Source organism: Apium graveolens, chromosome 8, assembly GCF_009905375.1.
Source record: "Apium graveolens cultivar Ventura chromosome 8, ASM990537v1, whole genome shotgun sequence".
NCBI classification, from domain to species: domain Eukaryota; kingdom Viridiplantae; phylum Streptophyta; class Magnoliopsida; order Apiales; family Apiaceae; genus Apium; species Apium graveolens.
Window position 1 is genome coordinate 254,180,197 of NC_133654.1, and position 27,773 is coordinate 254,207,969.

Here is a 27,773-nt window from a genome sequence, read left to right on the forward strand (position 1 = left end):
AAATAATTTAGATAGTGTCCCAAACCTCCTTGGATGTTTTGCAGTTAATGTTGTTATCAAACATATCACCATCAACTCCATTGAACAATATATTCATGGCCTTCTTGTCTTTCCTGACTTGCTCAATATCAGGTTCTGACCATTCATGCCTAGGCTTTGGAACAGATGGCTCATTGCCAGTTGCAACTATCATTGGTACATGAGGACCTCTCTCTATGCAATCCACATAGGCATCATCTTGAGAAAGAAGATGTAGGTGCATCTTCACCTTCCAGTGGTGATAATTATCTTTGTCCAAAAAAGGGATTTTAACTCCAACATCCTTCTTGTTCATCTTGTTGTTTGTTGTGATCTTTACACTCTTTATACTTCAAGAGCTTGCTCTGATACCAATTGTTATTCCCTAACAATACAACAAGAATTACAGAAGGGGGGTTGAATGTAATTCTGGCTCCTTTTTGAGATTTTTAAAAATGTTCTAGCTCAATGATATATAAGTGTTTGATTTGCAAGGTGCTGAATGAAAGAATTATATAAATCAAAACACAAGTAATAAAAATACAGGTCTTCAAAACTTTCTGGTGGATTTGAATGTATCCACCAGATATATATATATATATATATATATATATATATATATATATATATATATATATATATATCGAGAGAACCCTGTGAAGCTTGAATAGCTCACAGTTGCTTTTTACAAGTGAACAAACAAAACTACAGAGAAATTCTTAACAGTTACAACTTTTTCTATTTCTCTTCTAAAATGTGTTTGCTTAGTTGTTTGTTCTACTAGCTACACTTGGTTTATATATCACCAAGTTTACATGGTAATAAGACAGGATAATAAAACAAAACCTATCAAGTCTTATACCATGCTGCTTCATTACTCTAATCCAACATCTTTGAATATCTTCATAATAGCATGGAAATTGTAATGCTTCTTTGTTCTCAATTTCCTGCTAAACATGCTACCACATTCCTTTTGCAAACACCCAACGCATGTGACTGTGTTGTCACTGTCAACATGTATTTGAATTGATCATCTGTCGGGAAGCTTTGTTGATCATCCGTCGGGTAGCTATTTGACACTTGACTCCATTTCACTTATGCAGAATTACAAGACATCTTATATTTACACTTAATCAACCTATTCTGCATATCTACTAGTAGTCAACATGACTCATATGCTACTACAGAATCTACACAGAGTTGTTTGTAGAAATGTGCTGCTAAACTTATTCTTACATAAGCTACTCACCTGGTGGATGTCAAATCATCATCCGTCGGGACTATATTGAATTATCCGTCGGGACTATATTTGATCATCCGTCGAGTGCTACAAAATTCACTAAGTTAAATCTACTAAGATGTTTTGTTTAATTTATCATCAAATTCACAACATATTCCTAACAATGGGCCACGAGGTCCATGACTTACCCTTTTACATCTTCTTCTCCTAATTTGTAAAACCTTCTAATCCTTTACTTTTTTATTCTCATCATTCATCAAGATTTCTTTCTTATCATTCGTGACTCAGTCAAAACTATATCTCTCTGATAGCAAAACTTTAAGACTTCCTTTTTGATACAAACCATAAACACATATATGCAGTTTGCTTTTATTAAAAGAGGGGTGCCCTTTTCTCAATTGATTGCTACAAAAGTTATATTACATGCTACTAGCTTACGGCCCGTGCGATGCACGGGTCTTGGTTAATATTTATATATTTTTAATTTTATTTCATAGAATTTTATTAAAATTTTATATAAATTATTAAATACTAAATAATGATTATATAATTATAATTTCAAGTTAGGTTCAAATAGTATAAATAGTATATGATTGATGAGATCTTATTCATAAATAATAATGTAAATATTTGTTGTTGGTGAGTGAGATTCGAAGCCGAAAACTTATATGTATCTTTATAAATAATATATATGTTTGTTGTTAACGGGATTCGAACCTGAGAACTTATATGTATTTTATAAATAATAATATAAATGTCTGTTGTTGACGGGATTCGAACCTGAGAACTTGTGGGGTGTATTTTTTTAGTATGTGGATCTAACGGCTCCGATTATTTGATGAAGAAGATCCGACGGTCGTGAGGTAAATGGATAACCAAAATGAGGGGTCAACCAAACTACAAATTATACCCCATTCCGGTTGTTATAGTATAGTATAGATACATAGGTATTGGAGACAACCAAAACTCCAATGTTACAACACCAACACAACCACCCAAATTTTAATCCATCTTGATTACAACTTCGATCGATCAACTATGTTCATAGTGACCCTGTTTTGTCTGTTTCACCCGAGTTTTAACCCGATTTGACCCAAATCGTATAATACAGCGATTTGCCGAAACTAGATTGGCAGCAATAATATTGCCAATAAATCGGCCGATTTATCGGCTGAACACCTGAAATCTGTAACAATGCTCTCAAACAGCTTATGTATTGCATTTTTATAATATTTCAGTTTATTTTTTTCCTTCTTATATAAAAACTAGCATAATAACCGTGCGAGGCACCGGTCATTTTCTAGTAATATTTCAGAATACAATGTATGTAATTTTTTAAATTTCAGCTTGCACATGTTTTGTTGAAAATAAAGTGCACGACCCCTAATAATTTAGTTAAAACGTGCGAAAAATACCAATGGAAATGGTTTATACTTAATGATCATTAAGACTGTTGAGTGATGGCATGTCGTGTCATATTTACTTTTTTGCAGACTTTAATGATTGAGGTGATTGAAAATATTTATGTTGTACACGATCTCTGAGTTAAAGATATAATGTTCATTGTAATTTATGTAGAACTGATATCTATGTTTGTAAGGTGATTAAACTTTGTTGTATATGGAATCGACAGTGTCTTGGTCTAACTTCAGCGTTCTCCTGTTAAAATATCAATATAATGTTGTTAAATTCATTGTGATGATGTGTAGTTAGCAAATTCACTGTGTATATGTCATCGTGTGTTGCTGTGTTAATGTAGCTTATGGGTATATATTACAAAATTTCACGATATGACTACTTTGAGAGTTTGTAGTAGTTAGACTTTTAGAACCTTTCTTTTTGTACTTCATATAAGATTTCTCAATTTTATGAGAAAATGACCTTGATAGCACAAAAAATGTAAAAGGCCAAAATAATGGCCCTTTACGATACTCTAAAATGATAGATCGTATTGTGTTTTTTGTCAAGACAGAAAGATAACAATTGTACACGGGTTAACATGTAATTAAAATATCGTGCCATATAGTTGACATGCAATTAGAGTGTTGTGCCATAAGCTTTTAAATACTAAAATAATAATTAATTGATAGAATGGTGTTATGAGTGCAATGAGTTATGTATAATAGCACGTGAGTGAACCTCATCCATTATATATGTATATATTGTTTGTATGGTCATTAATTAACACAATATGAATTTATGTGTGTATGAAAATGGTTGTTTGGTACATATTTCTTGTATATTGCGGACAAAGAATTTGTGTAAACGCTAATTAAACATGTGTTTATAGGTTTTTTAAAATAAAAAATTTACGGAGAGAAGAAACGTTGCACGCCATTACATTTCTCAAAACACCTATTTAAGTTTCGTTTATTTTTTTAATATATGCTATTTGATATGTTATTTAATAAAATTGTGCCAGAGAGTGCCAACACCTTTATTTCACTGACTTCTTAATTGTTTGTTTCGGAATGCTATCATCTCAACAGTTAGGCATTTAACTTTAAAGTTATTTTTCTTAAAAAGTTTTTTATACTCCTTCGGTCCCTCCCTTTCCTTACATTTCGAAAAGGGGTGCCCGACACGCATTTTAAGGTACATACAAAGTATTATTCCGTAATTTATATTTACAATTTGTTTTCTAAATAAAAATTGAATGGTTAAATTTTATTCAGAAAAAAGAAAATTATAAAAATAAATTACGAAAATATACTTTATAGTATCTTAAAATGCGTGTTGGACACTCTCTTCGAAATGTAAAGAATTGAGAGAGACTGAGAGAGTATATACCTCTCCTTCATCATTATCTATATGTAAGAATATATGATGTGTGGGTAATATATAGTATATTTTTATTTGAATAATTACATACCAATATTTGTTGTCTTGTATTGGTGATTTTAATCGAAAAGTACTAAACAAAAAAATCGTATCAATATTGAACAAATACATATTATATATTTTATTTTCCGTATAAGTGTATACATGATCATTAGATATTATAAATTTGATTTTTATTGAAGTTTATTAATATTTGATGATTAATGTTAGTTGACAGGAATCTATCTACGATGGATATTTAGTATATAAATGCAAATATATATACAGGATTCATGTTAGTTGTAGTGAACAAGTGTTTAATATAATGCAGAATGATTTTAATTAATATGTTCATGCTTACTCAAGCATAATACTTTCTCAAACAACTACAATCAACATGAAAAAGTAAACCCATTTCCTACAAATGAAATATACTATAATCTACAAGAATAACAACATAAAAAGGTGAAGGTTCAACTATAAAGCATACATTCTTCAAATGCACAAATTTTAAATTTATTTTCCTAGAAGAAAAATAGATATAGGTACATTCATAACTCCCGAACATACAACATTATAAAGCAAACATGCTTCAAATTCACAAATTTTAAATTTCAGAGGTTCATGTGTACTGTCATGAAGAAGAGTATCACGAACTGATGCTATGTATATCTTGCGCTTTTCATATGTGTTTCCTTGTGACTTCAATGATACTACGACTTTTATTTGAGGTGCGGGGCTCTATAAAATCCTTACAGCTTGTACGAACCTATTTACTTATCGCATTTTCGTATTTAGACTTCATAATGTGTATCTTGTTTCATGTTATCTCTTTGTTTCTGCCTTGAAATATTTTCATCTTGCAAAAACAAAAACCAAGGAATAAGTAATTGAAGTGGAGCAACTCCAAAATTCCCATCTTCTAGCTAGCTTGAAAACAATCCTTTTCTTCGATGATTAACATAACTCAAACTTATCGTAATAATAAGAGTTGTTCTCCATATCTTCAAGATGGAAACTTTGAAATAAAAAATTTCAAAATTTTATTAATTGATGCACTCTGTCGTAAAAATTCACAATAGTCTCAAGTGGCGCCATTGTCTGTTGGTCAATAGAAGGAACGAAAGTAAATATCATACGAGTAACACTGAGTGAGATGATACATGCACTAACCCCTGGGCTTTTATTGATGGTAATCTACTATTCGGGATAAGCCCTACTTGAATCAACTATAGTGCATATAAGTAAGTAAGGGGCTGAGGTCGCGCCTTATTGAAAATATTTTCACAGATGTTCCGCATTCCAAACTCGAGGAATAGGCTTCCCGTTCAAGTCCTCGAGATAACATGTTCCTTCCTCAAGTATTGCTCGGACTTTATAAGATCCTTCCCAATTAGCTCTGAAAACTCCATGGCTAGTTATCTTCGTGTTAGGCAAGACCCTTCTCAATATCAAGTCGCCAATTTTCAATGGACGTACTTTGACCTTTCGATTATAAAACCTGGACACTCGTTGCTGATATGCCGCCAATTTCACTTGAGAAGCTATTCTGACTTTTTCCAGTAGGTCTAATTGAATCTGTTGCGTAACTTCACTATCTTCATAGCGGAATTTGCTTATGTGAAGAGACCCAACTTCAACTTCTACCGGTACCATGGCTTCACAACCATATGTCAGCATGAAAGGTGTTTCTCCTATAGTAGATCTAGGAGTAGTGTTGTATGACCACAACACCTTTGGAAGCTCCTCTGGCCAATCTCCCTTACAATCTTCTAACTTAGTCTTCAGTGTGTGTTTGATGATTTTATTGATAGCTTCCGTCTGTCCGTTGCTTTGGGGATGATATATTGCGGATTTTTTTTTTATATCTTTAAATTTTCAATTCTTTGTTGTCGAACTGCTTTGCATTGCCGGAGACTTACTTATATTGAATCCCAAATCGACATATTATAAAATTGAAGACGAAATCTATTATCTTCTTTGTCGTAATAGTCGTCAAGGGCACCGTATCTGCTCACTTGATAAAGTAATCCACAGCCACAATCGCGTACTTGACACCCTTTTTAACTTTGAGGAGCTTCCCCATCAAGTCAATCCCCCACATGGTAAATGGCCAAGGGCTTGCCATAGTGGTTAGTTTAGTTACCGGTATGTTGGAGAAGTTTGCGAATCTTTGACATTTATCACATGCTTTAACTAATTTAAATGAATCTTTCCGCAAAATTGGTCAAAAGTAACCCTGACGTAACACCTTTGCCGCAAGTGATCCTCCGCCCGAATGATTGTCGCAGATTCCTTCATGTACTTTTTTCAGAATATTACGACAACCTTCTCCTGCGATGCACTTCAATAAAGGTTGAATAAAACGTTTTTGTATAACTCGGTTCATATTCCACACATCGTACTGCTTTATATCGGAGTCGTCTGGTTGCCATCTTATCCTTTGGAAATGTCCCGTTCTTCAAGTACTCTCATATAGGAGTCATCCAAGTTTCTTCGAGTGAGCACCAAAGGAACAAAACCATGTTGGGTAAGGAAACCAAGTCTTTGCTCAGGATTTTGGTGAAAGAAAGCTGTCGTCAAGCAGAAACAAACACGTCTTCTCATTCATTTGACCTCAGAGACGAAATTAATCTGTTATATTCAACCCTTGGATATACAGAGAAATTACCATTTCGCTCAAAAAAATAATTTTTTCTCTTTCTACTGGGAGTAGTTGTCAAATGCTTAATCTTGGGAGAGGAGAACAATATAATATATAAAACAAATCGCTTCTGCGACTATTCTGGCTCTTTTTTTTTCCTTACTTGAAAGGTTCATTCTTCTATATTCGGGTTGACCTATGGGTCTCAAAACTTAATGATAAATGTTTGAGAGGTATCAGGAACGTAAATATAATTTGTGGAGACTTGACATTCTTCTATTGTCTAGGAAATTGAATATTAAGTCATGTTTTGGGAAAAGGCCAATAATACCGATTAATCAAGTCAAACTGACAAAAATACCTTATTTTAGAAAGGAGGCCATATTTACCCGCTTGTTACGTATTGGGAGGAGTATTACATATACGCATTTCGTAGAAGGAAACATGATATGCATTTAATATATTAATAGGAAAGTAATACGTGGTCTTGATTAGAGTAATAGCGATTACGCATTTCATATATGAGTATTATACATACAAATAATTAAGTAATATATACATCGATGCCGCAACATCAACTCACCTCCGTAGATCGTTAGCCGGAAGCGTAAATCATTACACCATCACCACAACTCTCTCTCTCCTGAATCCTACCTTTTCTCCGATCCAACTCAGTTTCTCTCTTTACGTTATATACATCAGATCGCATATACATACATATATACAATTTTATTCACCGCCGTGATCTCTTCATCGTTGAAAAGACCAGGATTTGTATTGTTGAAAAGGCCAGGGATTTGTGGGGTTCTTTCAAATACCTAATACGCATTTTGAAACGAGGTATCAGTCGGGTATTAATGGCCAAACAAACAAAAAAGCGTTATTTTGGTAATAGGAGACTGATATTGTGCTAATATTATCCTTTTTTCTTTTTTTATTATAAACAAGTGTTCTCGAAATTGTCTGCACATAATATAATTGAAAAAGGTAGTTACAGAGAGCAATATATTTTTGGTCGTTAAACAGTGTTTAACATTGCGATAATTAAGAGAATTTAGTCTAGAAACCATTGACTCGGACCAAAAAATTTCAGGATCACTAGACATTTGTTGGAAAACTACAGCATCATAGAGTAACCCACCTCCAGTAGAAATGGCAGCTAGTTGAGTTGTCTCATTCAAACTATACAGAGTGCTGATAAGCCTAAGTAATATTCCAGTTTTTGCAGCTATACGGAAAAGATCATTCCTAGAGCTCGACCACTGAAGCTTAAATATTTGCCACAATCCGTCAATTGCAAGATGAACCATTTCCCTGCATGTCATTAATTCTTGAATTATAAACACAAACAATTACAGGTAAAAGCATGTACGAGGAGTTTGATCTGCTAAAGAACTTTCAAGATGCATCTGATAAGTGGAAGTCATGTAAAAATTTGTAAAAGATGACTTGACATAGAAACTGGGAAAAAGGCCCAATACATCATACCAGCTAATATATACAACACAAAAACTTTTGCTAATCCAGGCACATGAGTTATGAAAGATTATATAACTGTATTCGACTTGAATATTTCCCTTTCTCATATGAAATTGCAAGTTTAATTAACTCTTGTAATCTCAAACTTTTCAGAAACAGCTGACACTAAATTTATTCAACTATCACAATTTGCTTATGCTGAGTTACTGGGTCCTTTGCCACTGATTAGAAGTAACATTCTTGTTACTTTCTTTGGATTCTTCAATATTTTTGTGTGCGGAGATTGCTCCACGTTTAATTCAGGAGAATCTACAATGTCATTAATAGTTTATATCTATATATTCAAGTTTCAAGAATAAAAACAATGAAAGAACGTAACAATGTTTACATCCTCTGTAATTTCTAGAACAAAATAAAACAATGAATCGAAAGAAACATATGGCATATCAGAGTGTAAATGATTCACATCAAGCACGAACCTGTGGTTTTTATAGTCAGCCTCAAGAAAGCTCACAAGAATGGTAATACCACGGCAAGCAATAAACATATGCAAAGTCATGCGGCTGTATAAAGCAGGAGTCAATTCTTATTCTTATTACTTAGATAAATATAATTATGCCACAGGGATTAAGAGCAAAAAACCATATACCTTGAGTGACAAAACTGATGCAGGAATTTTGCTGCTTCCATACGAATTTCATGAGGGCGGTCAGGTACAGCAAAGCCCATGACTGTTGGAATCTGCAATGAAATAGTAATACTGTTATCCGATAAACAATTATACAAACTATAAGGAGTGTCAAAATAAAGAGCTATAAACTAATGAGACAGACTTTCGCTACTCATTCATGTTCAAATTTTTGTATTCCAGAAAAGGTGTCACACTGGTGGACTACAGATTCTTGTGTGTGTGCACCAATTTTGTAGAGTTAACTACATGGTGCAATTCCAGACTGTTAACTCATCATGAACCACGTACAGAAGAACCCAACTCAGAACACTGAATCTCATGTCACTTTTCAGAATGTTGAGCCTGAGAGCAGAAATATTGCACACGACTTACCAGGCCTGCTAGACAAGCGCTTTCCTGAATTTCAGTGCTATCCCTGGTAATCTCATTTAAAACTTGAAGCACCGAGCATATGACCTGTTAGAAAAAAGATTATTATGATAGCTGCCAATGTACGAGGATAGCTAGGTTCAAAAATTATAGTTGCAAAGCCTTATAGAATGACATACACGAATGTTTGGAACCTCCAGTAGCTCCACTAGAGGAACAAAACCATGCTGGGTAAGGAAACCAAGCCTTTGCTCAGGACTTTGGTGAAAGAAAGCTGTTATTTTTGGCAAGCAGAAACAAGCACTGGTTCATCTGGCCTCAGAGACGAAATTAATCTGCTATATTCAACCCCCTAGATATACAGAGAAATTACAATTTAGCTCAAAAAAATAATTTTTTTTTTCTCTTTCTATTGGTAGTAGTTGTCAAATGCTAATATTGTCCGGACAGACAACTTATAGCATTTAATCTTGTATACATTCAACAGACGAATTATTTTTATGATACAGTGCAGTCTTACATAAAGAATGTTGCAGAAAAGGTATGTAGGCCCATATAAAAAACATGTGTTGTTATAATACAAATGCATATTCCTCTATGGGCATATGATCAATTTCATCACTAATGTAGAGTTCATTGCTTTTTTATGAGGAGAATCTGATTATGTGCAGATCCGCCTAAACTAGAGTAAATTCCAAATTATGCTGAGCTATTGGTGTGCTTGATTTCTGCTCAAAAATCAAGTCCACCAAGCTCAAATGACATTTTTATGAAATAGACATAGGGTTATGCAGAAAATGAAGACTACCTATAGATGAGGCAATTTATATTAATTACCCTGGAATCTGGATAACCAGAACATAAATGGATCTTCGATATTTAAATCAATTTCTGAAATCCTACGAATCACTGTAATTAAAGAAGTTTTGACATGACTCTTCTTTATGATTAGTATATTTTCTATCTTTACACAGTTGAATTGTACCAACAACAGATGTTGACAAAACATGAATAGATGATCTGGTAAACCAAACTCTTCCGTATATTAGAAGGCTTACACTATGTATGTAGTTCGTGTCTCTGTGATATGCTTGTTGACTTCAGAGATGTTCTAAAAAGAAAATAACACAATAAATAAATTCACCTTTGGAGGGCTATACTCTTGGCTTTTCGATGTCGCACTAGATGAACCGTTTTCAGCATGATTAGAGCTTTCTTCTACACAAACTTTTCTTGAAATGATGCTTTTGCTGCTAAAAGTAGGAGAACCAGTTTCATCATTAACCAACACTTTATCCTGGTCGGTCAAGTGAGAGACCTGGTGAAGCTCTGAAGATGTCTCAGGATCACCGAATATACACCTAAGAGGATTATGTTCAGCATCCTTGTCCGCATCAGCAGTATCAACTTTAAGAAATTCTGTTTCAGAGTCCTGGAATTTTACATGAAAGACATCAATAGAGATATATTAGATCTACTACAAAAGGCACAAAACAGTTCTGAAAAATATAACACACATCGCAGCTGCTTCATCATAATGCTTCTATCATCAAACTGAGAGTGTGTGATTGCTAAGCTACGGCAAGAATCAAGTTATTAAAGAATTGAAATACACTCTCACTTTCTAGATGTTCCGAACACAACAGGCAGCAAAGGTTTCGTGTATCTAGTTTAAGTATCTTGTTGGCAAGGGGTTATTAAGTTGCATAGCCGTCGGTGGTGTCAGTACTTCATAATTCAATACACTAAGCATGCATATCCTCAGCTTGTCATTACAATTTCATACATGATATCGATATTTTGGGTGAGCTCATGGGATTCTTAATGAAAAATCAGAATCTTAACTGTGTAAACTGGCAAAACTAATGACATGTATGATAATACTGGAAAAAAACACTAGCACTCACCTCGGCTTTCTTGGCATGGAGATTGTCAACAGAGTTCTGATCGTCTCCACTCGATGTCTCAGCATCCTCAGAACATAAGCTTCTTTTAGAAAGTAAAGCTTGCTCACTAAAATAATAAGTAATCAGACATTAACTCAATTATAATAATGCAAACTAGCTACAATCTGCAAAGCTTTATAGAAGTTCAGTCTCCGAAAGTGTATTCATCAGTTTTCACATATGCCGTCATAATGATTATATATATAAGCAAGAAAGTGTACAGTGTAACCTTTAGACAATCAAACCAAATCCTTAAATAAAAAAAAAACAGGAAAAACACAAAATTGTTCCATAATTACAAGCTAACTCCTAAAATATGAATAGAAAGCGCAAGTGAAAATGCAAAATGTAAACCTCCAGAGTGTTTGTAGCTTTTATGGGGAAAATGGATGAAGCGGAAAAGTGGAAATCAAGTTGCCTACCTTGATGTTTCACTGTCACGAAGGGGAGAGTGTACAATACGCCTGGATCTTTGAATCCAAGGGTGGGAAAGCAGAGTCTTGGCATCCAGCCTCTGCCTGTAATCCTGAAAAGTAAGTACTGAAGTGAATACAAGTAATAAGGATTTGTAGATATTAGATGGGTTACATTATATTCACAACTGGATCTAAGACAGGATAACATGGTTAACTAAGCTGTATTCATTTCGCAATAGTAAAATATATTAGGCAGAACATAATTCAAGCCTAAGTTCGCACAGTCAACATTATGCAGATTCAATTGTACATTCAGAAACCATTTCTGAACTAACAAGATGAATAGATCTTGACTAATAATGCGATAATTTAGATCCTAAATCAGCTATCACATGATCAATAATCGAAAAATCAGCTACAAATATTTAATTCTCTGTAATCTTGATAGGTTTAACCACCATCATCCCGATGACTTAACACAGTTCTCTCGTCTTAAGAGGATGCATCCGACTCCATTTCAAACAATCTATCTATTCATCTACGTTACAAATCCAAATATTTTTTCTGACTGGTCTCTCTTACCTCTAAAAGTAATCATATCCCCAAATTCCTGAGTTTCGCACTCAACTTAATCAACATCAATATTGAATATGGGGCTAACAGAAAGGCTTGAATTGAAAATTCAATCTAAGCCACGGCGACCAAGTGTTAAATGCAAACTGGTATTGTTTTAGAACAGCCAAAAAGTATTGTTTTAGAATAAAAAATTTAGATATGGCTCATCACAGCAGCAGATAATTCAAGAATGTAAATATGTTTACACAGAGATGTGCGTGACAGGTAATAGCAAAACAAAACAATCATGATGCAAATGTTAAACCTGCATGATAGGCAAGATCACTACTTAAAATAGTCATTCCTGTTGTAACGCTCTACTGGAATGCGTTACAGTTTTTTCAAAAAAAAAAGAGAAAGAAAAATAATACACACTGCTACATCATGTTGCGCAGATTAGGTATGCGTCACATGTCAAAAAATTTAAAAAAATAAAAATCGTAGCATAAATCTATGATGTTCAAATAAAACTAAATTCACGGTAGCTCATTACAAAAAAACACCATGACAATTTTTAAAACTAACCTGCACAATCTGCCAAAGAGCTGTCCAGGGCCCGAGATCATAATATGGAGGTAAACCTGTGAGCAGCTCAATCACAGTGCATCCAACACTCCATATATCAGATGCCGCACAAACTCCAGACATGTTGATCACCTACACAAGCATAACTAAATAAAAGGACTGCAATACACTTACCACAAAAAGGACTTAAATGCACATTCAATGCTGTAATTCATATAAATATATTGAACACTTCCGCATTAAAAGTATGCAAATATGGAATGCAGGGATATGGCCTTGATTGATCACAAGACATGCTGTCAATGATACTATACCCACTTGATGTATTAATCTGTGAAGCAGGGAATATTGCTCTAATAGACAATCAAGGTAACTCAAGAAATTCAGAATTCGGCAATACTTCTAAGCAGCATTTCAGAAAATTCGGGTTGAACAATCATAACAAACAACCAAGAGAATTTGTGTTGACACATATGAGTATGATGTATGGTTCATTTCGAGAGCAGGAATGCCAATTTTTTGTTTTTATTAAAAACTATACATGGGCAAATAACAAGCCCTTGGACAGGTTTGCCTCATTATGCATGCCTGGTCTCTTGGTCAAGTCTGAGAAACAAACACAATTATGCAAGGCTGGCACCCAGGTTCAAATCGCGGAATCAGAAGAAATATTGGGTCATAATTATTGATCTGCTGTCGAGTATAAGATATCCGCAAAAAAGATTATATGTTGTTTTAATAAATCATATATATGTAAGTAGGTAAATAAGAAAAACAAATACCAAACACATACGAAGCTGTAACTTGCTAGAACAACATTATTTCAATCCATATACAATAAGATGAATTTAAGTAATAAGTTGATTTTTTCTCCAAATATTATACCGAAATCGTCACTTGACATATGTCAATAACAATTTCGCCAACAAGAATTTTTGTCCCATAATCCAATATCTCCCCGCCACTTTGTCAAGCAAACCATCTTACTTCTATTCCATACAATAGTATTGATTGCTGTCAAATCATATGCATTCGTATAATTGTATCAGCCGTCTTTTGAGCCAGGGATGCTTAACCGACTAGTAGTAAAAAGTCGACAAGTCATTCTTTACACATATATTAAATAGTTATACAGGTAACTTAACAAAACACATCAATTTCATATTTTTAATCAGAAGTAAAAGAATAGTAAGGTCAAATAAAGCACGACTATTACATAATAACATCCAAATATCAAATTTAGCAATATCAAACACATCCCAGAAAATGAAAAAAAAATAAGTGATGATGAAAATCAAGCAAAGTAACTAATCGCAATATCATGTTCATTTCCATCTGCTTCTTGTGTATTATCAATGGTTTGAGTGGACGATGTTTCACAATAATCGCGGTTATCACAGCACTACGTCGAGCTTAAAAGTCCTCAATGCTGAAGTACCTTCAGAGTAGTCGTCTTCGTGATAACTATGCTCATGACTTTTAGTACTTATGAATGTATAATGCAATATATTATTGTAAGTCGTTCAGAATTATTTCCTTCTTGACTAAACACCTTCATATATTTTTACAAATAAATATACACTGACATGTGACATTTGCATTCTAAACCTTTGATTTAAAAATAGATCAATATGCATTACTAAAATGTAAACAGTAAACACCACTAAATTACTCATATATTGATGAATAATCAGATGTTTGTGAAATACACGATCCATTATGATACATCTATTAAAAGACATTGACATCAATTTGTGGAAGCACAATAATTGTATCATCTATTAAATAAATTAGAGGTATTATTCCAAATCTATTGAACACGTGTTTGTGATAAAAAAATGCAGAGCAATAAAAAAATTACAATGTCAAAGATTCTACTATTGTTTATAGTAATGACTAGTGATGAAACTACCAACTCTGGCACCTTCATCCCTATCATAAAAAAAGTACCTCAGGGACCATCAAATATGCTGTCCCGGCAGATTCGTTACTATTTGTATCAGTTAACTTTGTAGCAACACCAAAATCTGCAAGTTTCACAAGGCCCTGAAAAGCATATATATTGTAAGTAACCCAAAAACAAGGATCAAAAGAGAGGTACTTGCGTTACAAAATGAAACATTATGTGAAACCTGCTACGGGACTTAGCGAAACAATAAAGAAGCTAGCATATAGATATGATATCAAAAGGAGAGTTAAAGAGATTATGTATGGCATGTACTCATAGGTGTGTATAACAGTTATCACTGAGTACGGATACAGTATGGCCTCCGAGGGAATGTACCCCCAAATAAAAACAAAACTAATTTAGCAAGTATAGATCATTTACATAATTACATGTATATGATAGTATAGTAGTTTAAATATCTACCTAACTATACTTATTTTATCTCACACCGAATCTCTCAAAGAAACTTTTTAGTCAAAGATTGTAAAGAGTTCATTGTGCAATCAAATGGCAATGGATTGGATGTAATACTGCTTACTAACATATATTGAGAAGGAAATGTCTGAATATGTCTCAACGGAAAATATAATTAAACAACTCTATGCATCTTATACAAGATATCACCATCTGTTTTAAATCCAATTGACAAGAAGCTAAAGATATATTAGGAAACTATAGATGGGAGATATAAAACTCTTACCAATCAAAAAATATTTGAGCCATGAAAAGTAGTTTAGAGAAATAATAATCTGAAAACATGTAAAGGATATGTTTTGGGGGCCTGTGATTTTGATGTATGAGTATGAGGGTTTTATTTGAGTTGGCTAGGAGATGAGCATGCGCTTGAGTGATAGATTTAATGATAAAAATTACTCCTTAAATTATCCCCCCGAGAGTAGGAGTAGGGATGTGATAGTGTGGAAGAACATTGCATAGAATTTACTAAAGAAGAGTGAGGTGTTAAATTTGTTTAAATGTGATTAATATCATTATAACTTATTGTCTAGAAAAGGAAAATGAACAAAGAATCTAGCCTTCTAGGGAAGAGCGTATATGAAATATTAATTGGCCAATAATTTATACACTAGTTCTCTTTACCTCGGGAAAATGTATAATGTAATATATTTTTTCCCTTCTATACAAACATACGAACTTATCAACAAAGGCCAAAACATAATAACGAGAGTTTTCGCCTATTAAGAAAAATTGGAAAATTACACTATATGATGGTAGTGCAGAACAACAAACAAGAAACGTGTACAGAAAAGCATATACATTTGTAAGAGTACTTAGAAAGCAGATAACATAGAACAAATGAGACGAAGAATCAAAGGACTCGCTTGCACAAGAGCAATCATATTAGAAGGAACACTTGCACTGAAATGTAGAAGTTTAAAATGACAGCTAATTTTTCAAAACTAAAATACAATTACCTCTTTGGTTGTCAATATATTTGCACCCTTAATATCCCGATGAATCACGCCTTGTTCATGCAGGTAAACTAGACCCTCCAAAACCTGGTCACAACCGCCGGATGTCAAAACAAGACTTGGAATGAAAATGGGGACGAAGAGGCATGACAAACCTGAGTAATGTACACGGCAACAAGAGATTCTGGAAATGGGCCAAAATTCGCCGGCTTAATGATGTTTGCCAAAGAACCATTTTCCACGTACCTTTGCAAAACCATAGATATTGATAAAGTCAAGGAAGAAGTGCACTTTAAAACGAAACAATGTGTTAGAATTCCTAGTTGTCGAGTTTAAAGTACTAAACCATTACAAAGATTCAATAAATAGATCGTTTTAGCATCCTTACTCGAGAAATATGTGGAGATGACTCGTTGTCTTGGAAGATCCAAGATATTTCACGATATTTTTGTGATTAAGGTTCTGTAAAAAATGAAAAAGAAAAGGAGAAAGATCAGTGCACATATAAATGATAGGTAATAATTCAAACCTCGAATATAAAACAATTAATTAACCAGTCGGTCTAAGACCTTAAGGTGTTAGAGGAAGAGTGAATCACGAGTACCCATCGTTTGGGCAATAATTTGCATTTGTGTTCTGAATAAATTGTGAGAATTTACTTGACAAAAAAAAAGTGAGAATTTTGAAACTTTTTCCTTTGGGGTGGGGGGAGGGAGGATGGGAGTACTATAGACCAGCGCCAATTGTGTAGTCCGAGCTTGGATCTCTTGATCAAAATTTTCAATTTTTAGAACTAATGTGGAGTGGAAAGGAGTTTGCCTAAGCCAATCAAACAGGTACTTCAAAAATGAATAAATCTTAAAGTGATATGATTCATCAGAAATGTATAGGCAGAAGCTCTGGTCGATAGATGGAACATGAGAACTAGCCAGATTCCAATATGTATATAAAATAAGTATTTGCAAGTGTAAATCATAATTATACGAGTGGATATATTAGAAGGGAATAAAATTACCTTGAGCAAATCAATTTCTTGCTTAGCATTCACGTATTCAACCAGTGGCATAATAACCCATAAAGATACATAAAGTCAGCTTAACTTTATGGGAAGAATATAAAACTATAGAAGTGTGTTGAAACAACAAATAAGGAGCACAAAAAATCAATAACATTGCACTTACATGAACCATTTTCTTAAAAGTTCAAGATAAACTACATCAGTTAATAAAACATTAAAATTAATAATTCTGAAGCTGAACCACAAAAGGTATATAGCATAATAAAGCTTAAAAATGATGATGTAGAAGCTATTAGAGACATAATTTCTCATATACTGCCTAAGACTGACCCAATTGCAATAGAATTTTCAGTCATTTGTTGCACAGTTAAGTATAAAGCCGGAAAATTATGTAAAACGCAAGGAACACCAATACTCAAAGTTAATATTGATTGCAACATACAATATGTAAAGGTAGGTAAGGGGGAAAGTAAATTTATAGATGTAGAAGAAAAATCGTACCATTATATTTTTAAGATCTTCATCCTTGATATTCTCCAAAGAAACTTGCTTGATTGCAACAAATTCTCCATTCTCCAAATTCAAACCTTTGTAAACTATACCATGAGCTCCTCTTCCAATCTCATCACCAAGCATCTAAAATAGAAATGCACATTTAATGATCAGAACTGAATTCAATGAGATTTAATTAACATAATTCGTATACAATTAAAGCTAGACCTCTGTTTTTTATTAATAGAGAACTCGGGGAGGGGGAGGGGGAGAGAGGAGGGAGGGAGAGAGGTAGAGAGAGAGCGAGGGAGAGAGAGAGGGAGGGAGAGAGGGGGGAGGGAGAGAGAGAGAAAGGGAGAGAGTTATATGAAACCAAAACATATACAATTAAAGCACGAAAAAATTCATACAATTAAGACATAGTACAATTCAAAATATCATGTTCACAAAATTCAAAATCAAGCATAAAAATGAACAAGTACTCAACAGTGTGTGTGTGTGGGCGAGAGAGGAAGATACGAAAATGAAGCACAAAGAAAAACCTTACATGAAATGAACACAAATACATTAAAACTTGCTACTACATAAGGAGCACAAAAAATCAATAACATTGCACTTACATCAACCATTTTCTTAAAAGTTCAAGATAAACTACATCAGTTAATAAAACATTAAAATTATTAATTCTGAAGCTGAACCACCTACAAAAGGTATATAGCATAATAAAGCTTAAAAATGATGATGTAGAAGCTATTAGAGACATAATTTCTCATATACTGCCCAACAAATATATTAAAACTTAATACTACATAACAATAAATTCAAAAATCATGTTAACAAAAACAAAAAAGAAGCCAAAAGAAATGCAAAATTCTTACATATCTGTTATCGATAACAGTCTTTGGTTTCTGAGACGCTAACAGGCGAGGCATCTTTCCTGAAATCGTAAATAAATTGTCGCCGGTGATCGGAAAGTTTGAAACTTCGTTGAGTTATAGAAAAGAAGGAGCACAAGTGTAATTAGTGGGGTCGAATGAAAAAGAGGACATGAAGGACTAGATATTGACAAACGTGGACTGTTTGGTTTAATGTAACGTCTTTGTACTTTTTTGGTGTCTTTGTCTTTGTACTGTTTATGTCCTCTTTTTCATTCGACCCCACTAATTACACTCGTGCTCCTTCTTTTCTATAAGTCAACGGAGTTTCAAACTTTCCGATCATCGGCGACAATTTATTTACGATTTCAGGGAAGATGCCTCGCCTGTTGGCGTCTCAGAAACCAAAGACTATTATCGATAACAAATATGTAAGAATTTTGCATTTCTTTTGGCTTCTTTTTTGTTTTTGTTAACATGATTTTTGAATTTATTGTTATGTAGTAGCAAGTTTTAATGTATTTGTGTTCATTTCATGTAAGGTTTTTCATTATTTGTGCTTCATTTTCACATCTTCTTCTCTCTCTCACACACACTGTTGAGTACTTGTTCATTTTTATGCTTGATTTTGAATTTTGTGAACATGATATTTTGAATTGTACTATGTCTTAATTGTATGTAATGTTTTTCGTGCTTTAATTGCATATGTTTTGGTTTCAGGTAACTCTCTCCCTCTCTCGCTCTCTCTCTCTCATGTGAATATGATTTTTTGAATTGTATTTCTTACTTGTATGTAATATTTTTGGTGCTTTAATTGTATATGTTTTGGTTTCATGTAAGTCTCTCTCTATATCTCTCTCGCCCCCCTCTCTATCTACCTCTCTCCCACCCTCCCCTCTTTTTTTAGTATATTTGTATTCTTTTTTGATTTTCTTTGCTATTGTTTTTAAAGAAGATAGAGTGATAAGGTTGGTACATCTAAATCTCGATAAATAGATATGTTTGGTATAGAAGATTTTATTCATTTAACGAGATTATTCATTTATCAAATTTGAAATATATTATCGCCATTATATTGGGCCCCGGAAAAAATATGCATTTAATGGAAAAAATAGGCATTTAATGGGATTATTCATTTATTGAATGTATACACATTTGTTTAATGTGTATAGCCTACCCAATCTTTAATTAATATTTAAATAAATATAGTTTAGAAATTTGAAGTGCAAAGTATACGCATAATTAATTTGCGTGGTCTTGTATTCGCATTAGCATAATATTAGGTTGGTATACGTTGTTTGTGTAGGGCCAAGTTGGTTTTCTAATAATTTATTTACTATCTTTCACTGAATACACGAAAAAACAATAGTGTGGTTATTCTAAGTAGAGATGTTCAAAAAATCTGAATCCTGAAATCCGATTAGATTCGGAAAAAAATCCAAAAAGGTTGGCCCAAGAAAAAGCCTGACCTGGCCAACGGGCCATAAACAGGCCTCCTTTTCTTACTAAAATCTGGCCCAGTCCGAAAAGCACGGATAAAAATCCGATTTTTCGAAAGTCCGGATAATTAAAAATCTGGATAAAGCCCTAATTAGGCCGGATAAAAGCCTGGATAAATTAGAAAATCGGTTAAAACCCGATTTGGGCCCGGACTAAATCTATTTGATAGCCCGATCTGCGTAAGTCAAGAATACAGGGTTGCTTGCTTTATTTTTAATACATAAAAAATATCCCCTTATGTATTCCCCCAAAAACACAATCCCCAATGTTCTATCCACGACATGACTACCTGCCCCTAATTTAGGTACCAACTGCCAAGGTATAAATCCCTAATCCCTAATTATTATTAATTCTCTTTTCTCATCTGTTGGTTATAGTCGTTGCTTTGTCATTTTTCTGTCAGCTGTTTGTCGTTACTTTGTTAGATATAACTGTTTGATTTGTTTATAGTCGTTTGATTCGTTTATAGTTGTTGCTTACTTTTAACATGGGTTATAAATTTACATACAACTAGTTACTTATAATTACAATTTGCAAACAACATGCCTGCTGCTTGTTTAATTTACTTATAATTACTTAAAATTTGTTGTTTGTTCTTCATTTGTTCTCTGATATGGCCTCTTCAAGTCACCAAATGACTAACCAGATAGGTGCAACTTCAGTTTCGACAACAGCTTCAACTTGTACAGTGCTTTCCAAAGCAAAATGTTGGGATTACTATGATCTGATGCAACTGCCTGATGGAACTCAAAAGGCAAGACATCGACTTTGTGGAAAGCTATTTGGTCCCAATGGAAATTCAACACTCTCGACATCATCCAAAATGCGAGTCGAAACAAAATCCTGAGTTTACTCAAGTAAGAATTGATAAAACAGGTCGAACCTGGAGTTTTGATCAGACGTTACAAAGAGAGATGCAAATGAAATGTGTTATTTCTCGAGAATGGCCCTTCAATTCGTTCGACAATGATGATACAACGAGGTACATTCATCGGGCTTTTCAAACATGTTATGAAAAGGTCAGCAGAAGTACCATTCGTCGCGATGCAATAAAAAACTATTCCAAGGCAAAAAGAGCTTTATTCAAGTACTTGAGCAATTTCGAAGAAAAGGTCAGTCTTACATCTGATGCTTGGACTGTTGGTCAGAATTTAGGGTTGTCTTTTATAAGTATCACATGACATTGGATTGATCTCTTAACATGGGAAATGTTTAAACGGATAGTTTGTTTTGAATTGTTTGAACTTCCCTATACTAGTCAATATATTTATCAATTGATAATGTCGTATCTCAGAGAATTTAAAATAAAAGATAAGATTATGAGTATTTATTTGATAATGATAGTAATAATGATTCGGCTATTGACAAGTTGAAAATAGATTTAGATCCCTTTATAAAGGTGAATTTTTCATAGTAGATGTGCATGCCATGTTCTAAATTGGGTTGTTCAAGATGGGCTTAAAATGGTTTTATATGTTGCTTCTAAAATTAGGCTATTAGTATTATATTGTTATGGAAATAATAGGGGAAGACAAGATTTTAGTAAATTTATGCGTGCTCAAGGGATTAAATACTTAAAACCAGATGTTGACATGCCTATTCGATGGAACTCGACTCATAAAATGTTAAAACGTGCATTTAAACAAAGAGTTATTTTAATGGAATTTCATAATTCCAAGTATGGTCTGGTTAAAGTAAGTAGCACGGATTGGATAAGAATTGAAGAGTTAATAAGTATTCTTAAGTGTTTTTACAAGTCAACAAAATGATTTTCCGAGGTTTATTATCCTACAACTCCTTTAATTTTAAAAAAAAATACTTGATTATTTTGACTCTTGTAAAATGGCATACTGATTCGTTCTAGGGGCATGTTATTATTAAATCTGCGTGAAAAGTTTTCAAAATATTATCAAGAAATGCCACAAATGTTTTGTCGTGCCGCGACTTTAAATCCCAAAATTGGAGTTGATGGAGTTGAAAGTCTAATAGAGTGTATTAATAACAACTTAGGAATCAACAATGATGTAAACACTACTAGTATTCAAAAATTTAAGGAAATACTAAATGCATTTTATGATCATTATGAAACGTTATATGGAGCAAAACCACGTGATATTCCTGTTAAAACTGGTAGTAGTAGTAGTAGGGATGTTGCGCTGCAATTGGCTATTTCACATAAGAAATCAAAAACCATAAGTTCAACTAGTGAATCGGCAAAATATAAAATGACAGATTTTGTGAGTGAACAGTCAGATATACTTGAATTTTGGAAAACCAGAGCTTGTCATTATCCTGTTATGGCCATTATGGTTCATGATATATTAACTGCCCAAGCTAGTACAGTAGCTTCGGAATATGCCTTTCCTTTGGGTGGCATAATTTTAAATGAAAGAAGGAGCCATCTAAGTCTGCAATCTTTTAAAATCTGTATTTTCTATAAGGATTACCTGGCTGCTGAAAATAGAACACATACGTTGTTTCTAGTGAAGACAGCTCTTCGGAAGAAATTTATTCTACAAATGAAGAAGATTCGTCCTAGGCTGTTGTGTTGGTACATAATTTATTTCCAGTTCATGTGAGAAATAAACAACCAGTCCAAGGTCTGCTTCATACACTCATTACTACTTACTAGTATTAATAAATCTGTCATACTGAAGCATTCACCTCTGACAAATAATTTGTCCAACATATGTTTATAATCAAGGGTAATAAATTAATTGGGAGAAAGAAGAAAAGCATACGACCCATCTGTAAAATATAAGTGATGATGTCAAAGATCACTGGAGATAATAATATCATTAATGTCCCTGATTAAAGTATGAAGCAAGCCAAATGGACATCTGATCTAAGGAGGAGATTAATTAACTGTTATTTGTGGTAATCAGCTAAGCTTGGGGCCAACCCTAAGTAAGTTGTGTTGTTATCTTAGTCTGTATTTTGTACTTGTAACACTTAAAGTCTGTAAAAATGCAAAGGAACAGACTGGAGTCTTTTTCCTGAAACAGTATCAAGCCTAAGGATTCTATGTGGAAGAAGATCAAGAAGATCATGCCTCGGAAGAATTTTGAAGAAGCTTGGAGTTGAATAAATCTGTTTGGAGAAAAATACTCCAAGTCAAGATCTCTATAAGTCACAGATTTAATGTTATAGAGAAGTCATTCGAGAACTCCAGAATGGCTTATCAAGAAGTCAGGAAAGCTACTAGAGAACTCAAAAAGATATCGACAAGCCAAAATGAAGACATGAAGATTGGAGATATCGACAAGTCATTTCTTCACTAGAGAACTCAAAGATATCGATAAGTCAAAATTTACTAGAGAACTCAGAGATATCGACAAGTTAAAATTTATTAGAGGACTCTGAGATTTCTACAAGTTAATTTGACTAGAGAACTCTGAAAAATCGACAAGTCAAGAAGAAACTAGAGAACTAAGAGTTATTAATACGTCAAGGTGAAGATGTGAAGACTAGAGATCTCGACAAGCCAAAATTCTATTATAGAGAACTGAAGACCTCTACAAGCCAAACTAAATATAGAGTACTATAGATCTCGATAAGCCAATATACTTATCGAGATGTCAAGTGTTCTATAGACCTAAACTGGAGATCTCGATGTATAATCTCAAAGTACAAGGTTGCAGATCAGTTCAATATCCAAGATAAACAATCAACAAACAATCCAACAGCTGGATTGACAAGTCTACAAAAGCAGCTTGAAGAATGTGAAAGATCAATGGTAAAGATTAACTGACAAAGGAAGATTAAAGTGAACACGGGATGCTAAAGAAATGCTAAGCCAGAAATGGAAGATCTGTTTTTCTATAAATAGAAATGACAAGTGACAGTTTGGAAAAACTAATAGCATGTCTTATTACACATTATGTAAACCAGCAGTTAACTGAGTTATAAACTTAACACTGGTCCTTAGTCAGTTGTAACAATTTAGATAAAAATTTCTTGTAACACTCTCAAGGAGAAGCTAAGCTCTTTAACTTCAAAGAGCCTAGAAATTTTGTAGCAAAATATTTTTAATTTTAATACAAAATTAAGTGAGTTTTAAAAAGATTTGTGTTCATTATTCTTGCATGTTTAAATTCCTGCAGTAACACATTTCTACAAGATTAAATTTACTTTGTTCAACCAAGCCAAAAACATTCAAGAAAAGCCTAAAAACAATAAAACACATTCACCCCCTGTGTGTTATTCATTTCCTAACACCATCTGTTAAACTCGTTAATAGTACTAATTTTTTTTTATTAAATTATACCTTTTATTTAGTTATAGTAGTTCAGTTGTGCTAGAATTTTATTACGAAAATTGTTTTTTTGTATTATATAATGATATAACCCATCTAAGCATTATTGTTGACAACTATGAGTCTATCAATATACTATGAGGCCAATCAGTACACTTTACGGTTGAGAAATTATTTTGGTTTCTCACTTATATCTAACAGGGCAGGTATACATTTTTGAAATAATTTTGGTTTCTCACTTATATCCCAATTGATTGTCCTTCATTTATGCACTGTCGTAAAAGCTCAGACACCACTTCATCAGTTTTGTTGCCAACTCCCCAACTAATTTGCACCACTTATATTATTGTTAAACTTAGGGTTGTCTCCTCTCTTTTTTTGGTAAACTTCTGATATGTCTAAGATGAAGTGCTCTTGAAAGAGCCTCGTCTGATCATCTTGATATCCTTAATCAGTTCCTCCTCTACCAAATCTTGATTGCGAAGAATAAACGATGTTACAGAATATGCTCAGACTCTGCCATTTTTTTAAAGTTTTATTTTCAGAAAACTATACTCTGACTCTAAATTTTACATATACATAAAGAAGGATTTTCAAGCAAGGCATGGTTGATTGCATTTTTGGTTTTTACTAATTACTAGTATTTTCTTTATATTTGATTGTATGTCATTTTAGTTTTTGTTTGGTGCATTCAAAATGAATGTGGAAATTTTGAGTACTCTAGATGCTGATATCTATTGCTGGCTTGTAGGAATTATGTAATGGTTTATTCCATGAAATTCAATGCAAGAATATTATTTCTTTTATTAAAAAATTTAAAGTCTAGTTTCAAACTGACTTTGCCTCAAGCATATGATATTTTAGTGAAACAAATATGATGCTTTTGTGGTTAATAAGTTTACAGGCTATGGTTCATTTAGTGTCCCTGGAAGGAGTTTGTTGTCACAATATTTTTGATTTAAAGCTAATGATTATGTTTTTGTTCTTCTGCAGCTGAAGGTTCTGGTCTGGTCCATGGCTGAGAAAAATATACAAGAATTATTATGAGAACCTTTTTTCACCATTGATCTTCACTTGTAGTTTGTATCTTAATTTTTTAGTTGTAAATAGTAATTCAAATCTTGTAATTTCCTTTGTAGTTTTCGTAATTCTGGTTTTAAATTGTAGCTCAACACATTATTTTATAAGATTATTTTTAAAGTTCCTACGATAAAAAAAATAAAGTTTCAATTTTAAAATTGTAATGGACAACAATTTTTTTTTTAAAACAGCCCAGGATAAAACCCGGCCTGGCCCGACCCACGGGCCTAAAACATGCCGCATATTTTAGTGAAAGATCCGGCCCGGCCCGATTTTCAGAAAAGCCTGGCCCAGATTATTTTGAAAAAATCCCGGGCTTTTTAGGCCCAAATAAAAGTCCGGCCTATCAGGCCCCTTGTGCATCTCTATCTAAGACATTCTTGAAATGTCAATAGGGTGGGTCTCGCATATAAGCCAAATTGAGATAGTGCAATACAAGTGAGTGGAGCCTGTGCGATCGGCAGATATTTGAGGCGGCACATTTTGCCTATCAGTATTTTGGTTATCAGTATCAGTATTTTATATTTTGGTTATTTAAGTCTTTGTACATTCCACGTTCTATCGCTTTATATGAATATTTGATTTTCTTATACATTTTATTATGTTGAGGTGTTTAGGGACTTTTGTAAAAAAAAAAGTGGAATAGATATTTGAAAATAGTACTTTTTAGATATTTTTGTTATTTATAAAATATTAAAAAAGCTTATAAAAAATTTAAAAGATGTAATTTACAGTTATATCTTCCAAGTATATTAAAATATGTATAAAATATATTTTATAATTATCATAAGAATTTGATTTAAATAAGTGATTGAATTAAAATAATTAATTGGTCAATTTAATGCGTCCATGTAGATTATTTTATAAGTGTATAAGAATTTTATTTTGTCCATTCAAGAATTTATGGTTTGCTATGTGTATAACTTTTTATTATAATTTAATATTTTTTTTAAAACAATTTTTTGTTTATGTTTTCATGTAATCATATTTCACTATAATTAGTTTGTAACGAATGCAACTATAACCAACTCACAACAACAATTTAAGAACATGCTAATTGGCACTATTATTCTTGAATGGGTGCACACAAAGGTTTTAAGACTTCCTCTAAGAACTGTGATTGGTACCATAAAGGTTTCGTTAATTCACTATTTTGCCTATATAGTCTTGTAAAATCACCTGCCTGAGTACTAGTAATCAAAAGCCTTACTCTGTCTCCTTTAATACGATCATCGAAAAAAATAAATGATCTTGAATCAACGTGAATAAAGTCTATAAGTAACATTCTAGTCATACCGGTATTATCAGTGAAACCTTTTTGTTAACGGAGGAATTTGGTTAATAAAGATTTGAGATTCGCGGCCGGAATCAATATCTGTAGCGGTGGTCGGTGATCAGGAAAATCAACGGAGTGCGTTGATTTGTGCTTAAAAAATGGCGGAGATTGCTAGGATTAATATTTTCCTTATCAGAGCTCTCAAACACGTTCCCCCATAATGTGCATACATACCTCCTTTTATAGAGGATCAAGCCAGACATAGTTTTTGGGGAACAAGAAACCTAGATGGACTTGGCTTCTCATTCTGTGTCCCAATAGGAGTTGTTGAACCAACTTCCTATTATAACTCAAACATTGATTTGCTTTAGGAGTGCCCGACGATGCGGTCTAGTCACAAAGGCCCAGAGCTCAGTTTTGACTTCAGGACTTCACGGGCAAGGAAATTCCCCGGCCGGAGGATATCCCCATCCGCTACCGCGAGTTCGGTCGATCGTAATCGCAGATATAACCATGACTTACGGCAAATTCCAAAGTGCATCATTTCCCCTACATGATAAGTGATCACAAGCGTAGAAGAGCAAAGTGCGAGATAACCCCAGAGTCTTCCGTCGAGGACAACCCCCCGAGTACGGAGATATGGCTCCTAAAGCACACATTAGATGTTTACGACCGTTCCCTTACGAGGATGACCCGTAACACTACATAACGACGCTTTCGACATGTTTTTCGGGATGAATGGCTCCCTGAGGGCCCTTTTCCTTCACGGGGCGTGCCCTGTGAAGGGCCGGAGTCCTCCGGAGTCCTCCCTCATGCCTAGGGCATGCCCTAAGCATGGAGAGGTCCTACGGGGCTCCTCTTCCTTTCTTTTATAATTCTCATGCTTTATTTACTTCCCAATTTAGTTGCGGGAGCAGCCTCGTTGCTAATTCTTTCTTGTCATCTTACTTGTATTGCGGAGCGGCCACCCTGTGTGGCCATATAGCACGAGCGCCCCCTATGAGGGTCCGGGGACATTTCCCCGGAGCCCCAGTCGTTCATCATTTCTTTATTGATTCACTCTTTCTCCCTTAACTTAAGATTGTTATTCCCTAACAATATAACAACGGAATTACAGAAGGGGGATGAATGGAATT

General features: G+C 33.8%; 1 protein-coding gene across 3 annotated transcripts in view; it reads right to left on the reverse strand.

The window, feature by feature from the left end:
• Positions 1 to 7,796: 7,796 nt before the first annotated feature.
• The window catches only part of LOC141677371 (MAP3K epsilon protein kinase 1-like), a 54,371-nt gene continuing 34,394 nt past the window's right edge, over positions 7,797 to 27,773 (reverse strand). The window contains exons 1-15 of one of the 3 annotated variants that reach the window (XM_074483275.1): positions 18,199 to 18,254; positions 17,661 to 17,795; positions 17,157 to 17,177; positions 16,530 to 16,603; positions 16,297 to 16,387; positions 16,145 to 16,228; positions 14,714 to 14,809; positions 12,764 to 12,895; positions 11,630 to 11,733; positions 11,169 to 11,274; positions 10,406 to 10,693; positions 9,441 to 9,613; positions 9,265 to 9,348; positions 8,851 to 8,942; positions 7,797 to 8,036 (exon numbers count right to left, since the gene is read on the reverse strand). In XM_074483275.1, coding sequence (XP_074339376.1) covers positions 9,539 to 9,613; positions 10,406 to 10,693; positions 11,169 to 11,274; positions 11,630 to 11,733; positions 12,764 to 12,895; positions 14,714 to 14,809; positions 16,145 to 16,228; positions 16,297 to 16,387; positions 16,530 to 16,603; positions 17,157 to 17,177; positions 17,661 to 17,795; positions 18,199 to 18,219 — 1,227 coding nt within the window. In that variant the 5' untranslated portion in view covers positions 18,220 to 18,254 and the 3' untranslated portion in view covers positions 7,797 to 8,036; positions 8,851 to 8,942; positions 9,265 to 9,348; positions 9,441 to 9,538. Of the gene's footprint in view, positions 8,037 to 8,850; positions 8,943 to 9,264; positions 9,349 to 9,440; positions 9,614 to 10,405; positions 10,694 to 11,168; positions 11,275 to 11,629; positions 11,734 to 12,763; positions 12,896 to 14,713; positions 14,810 to 16,144; positions 16,229 to 16,296; positions 16,388 to 16,529; positions 16,604 to 17,156; positions 17,178 to 17,660; positions 17,796 to 17,879; positions 18,027 to 18,198; positions 18,255 to 27,773 lie in introns of those variants that run through there. The other 2 variants (XM_074483276.1, XM_074483269.1) reach the window with 2 other exon arrangements.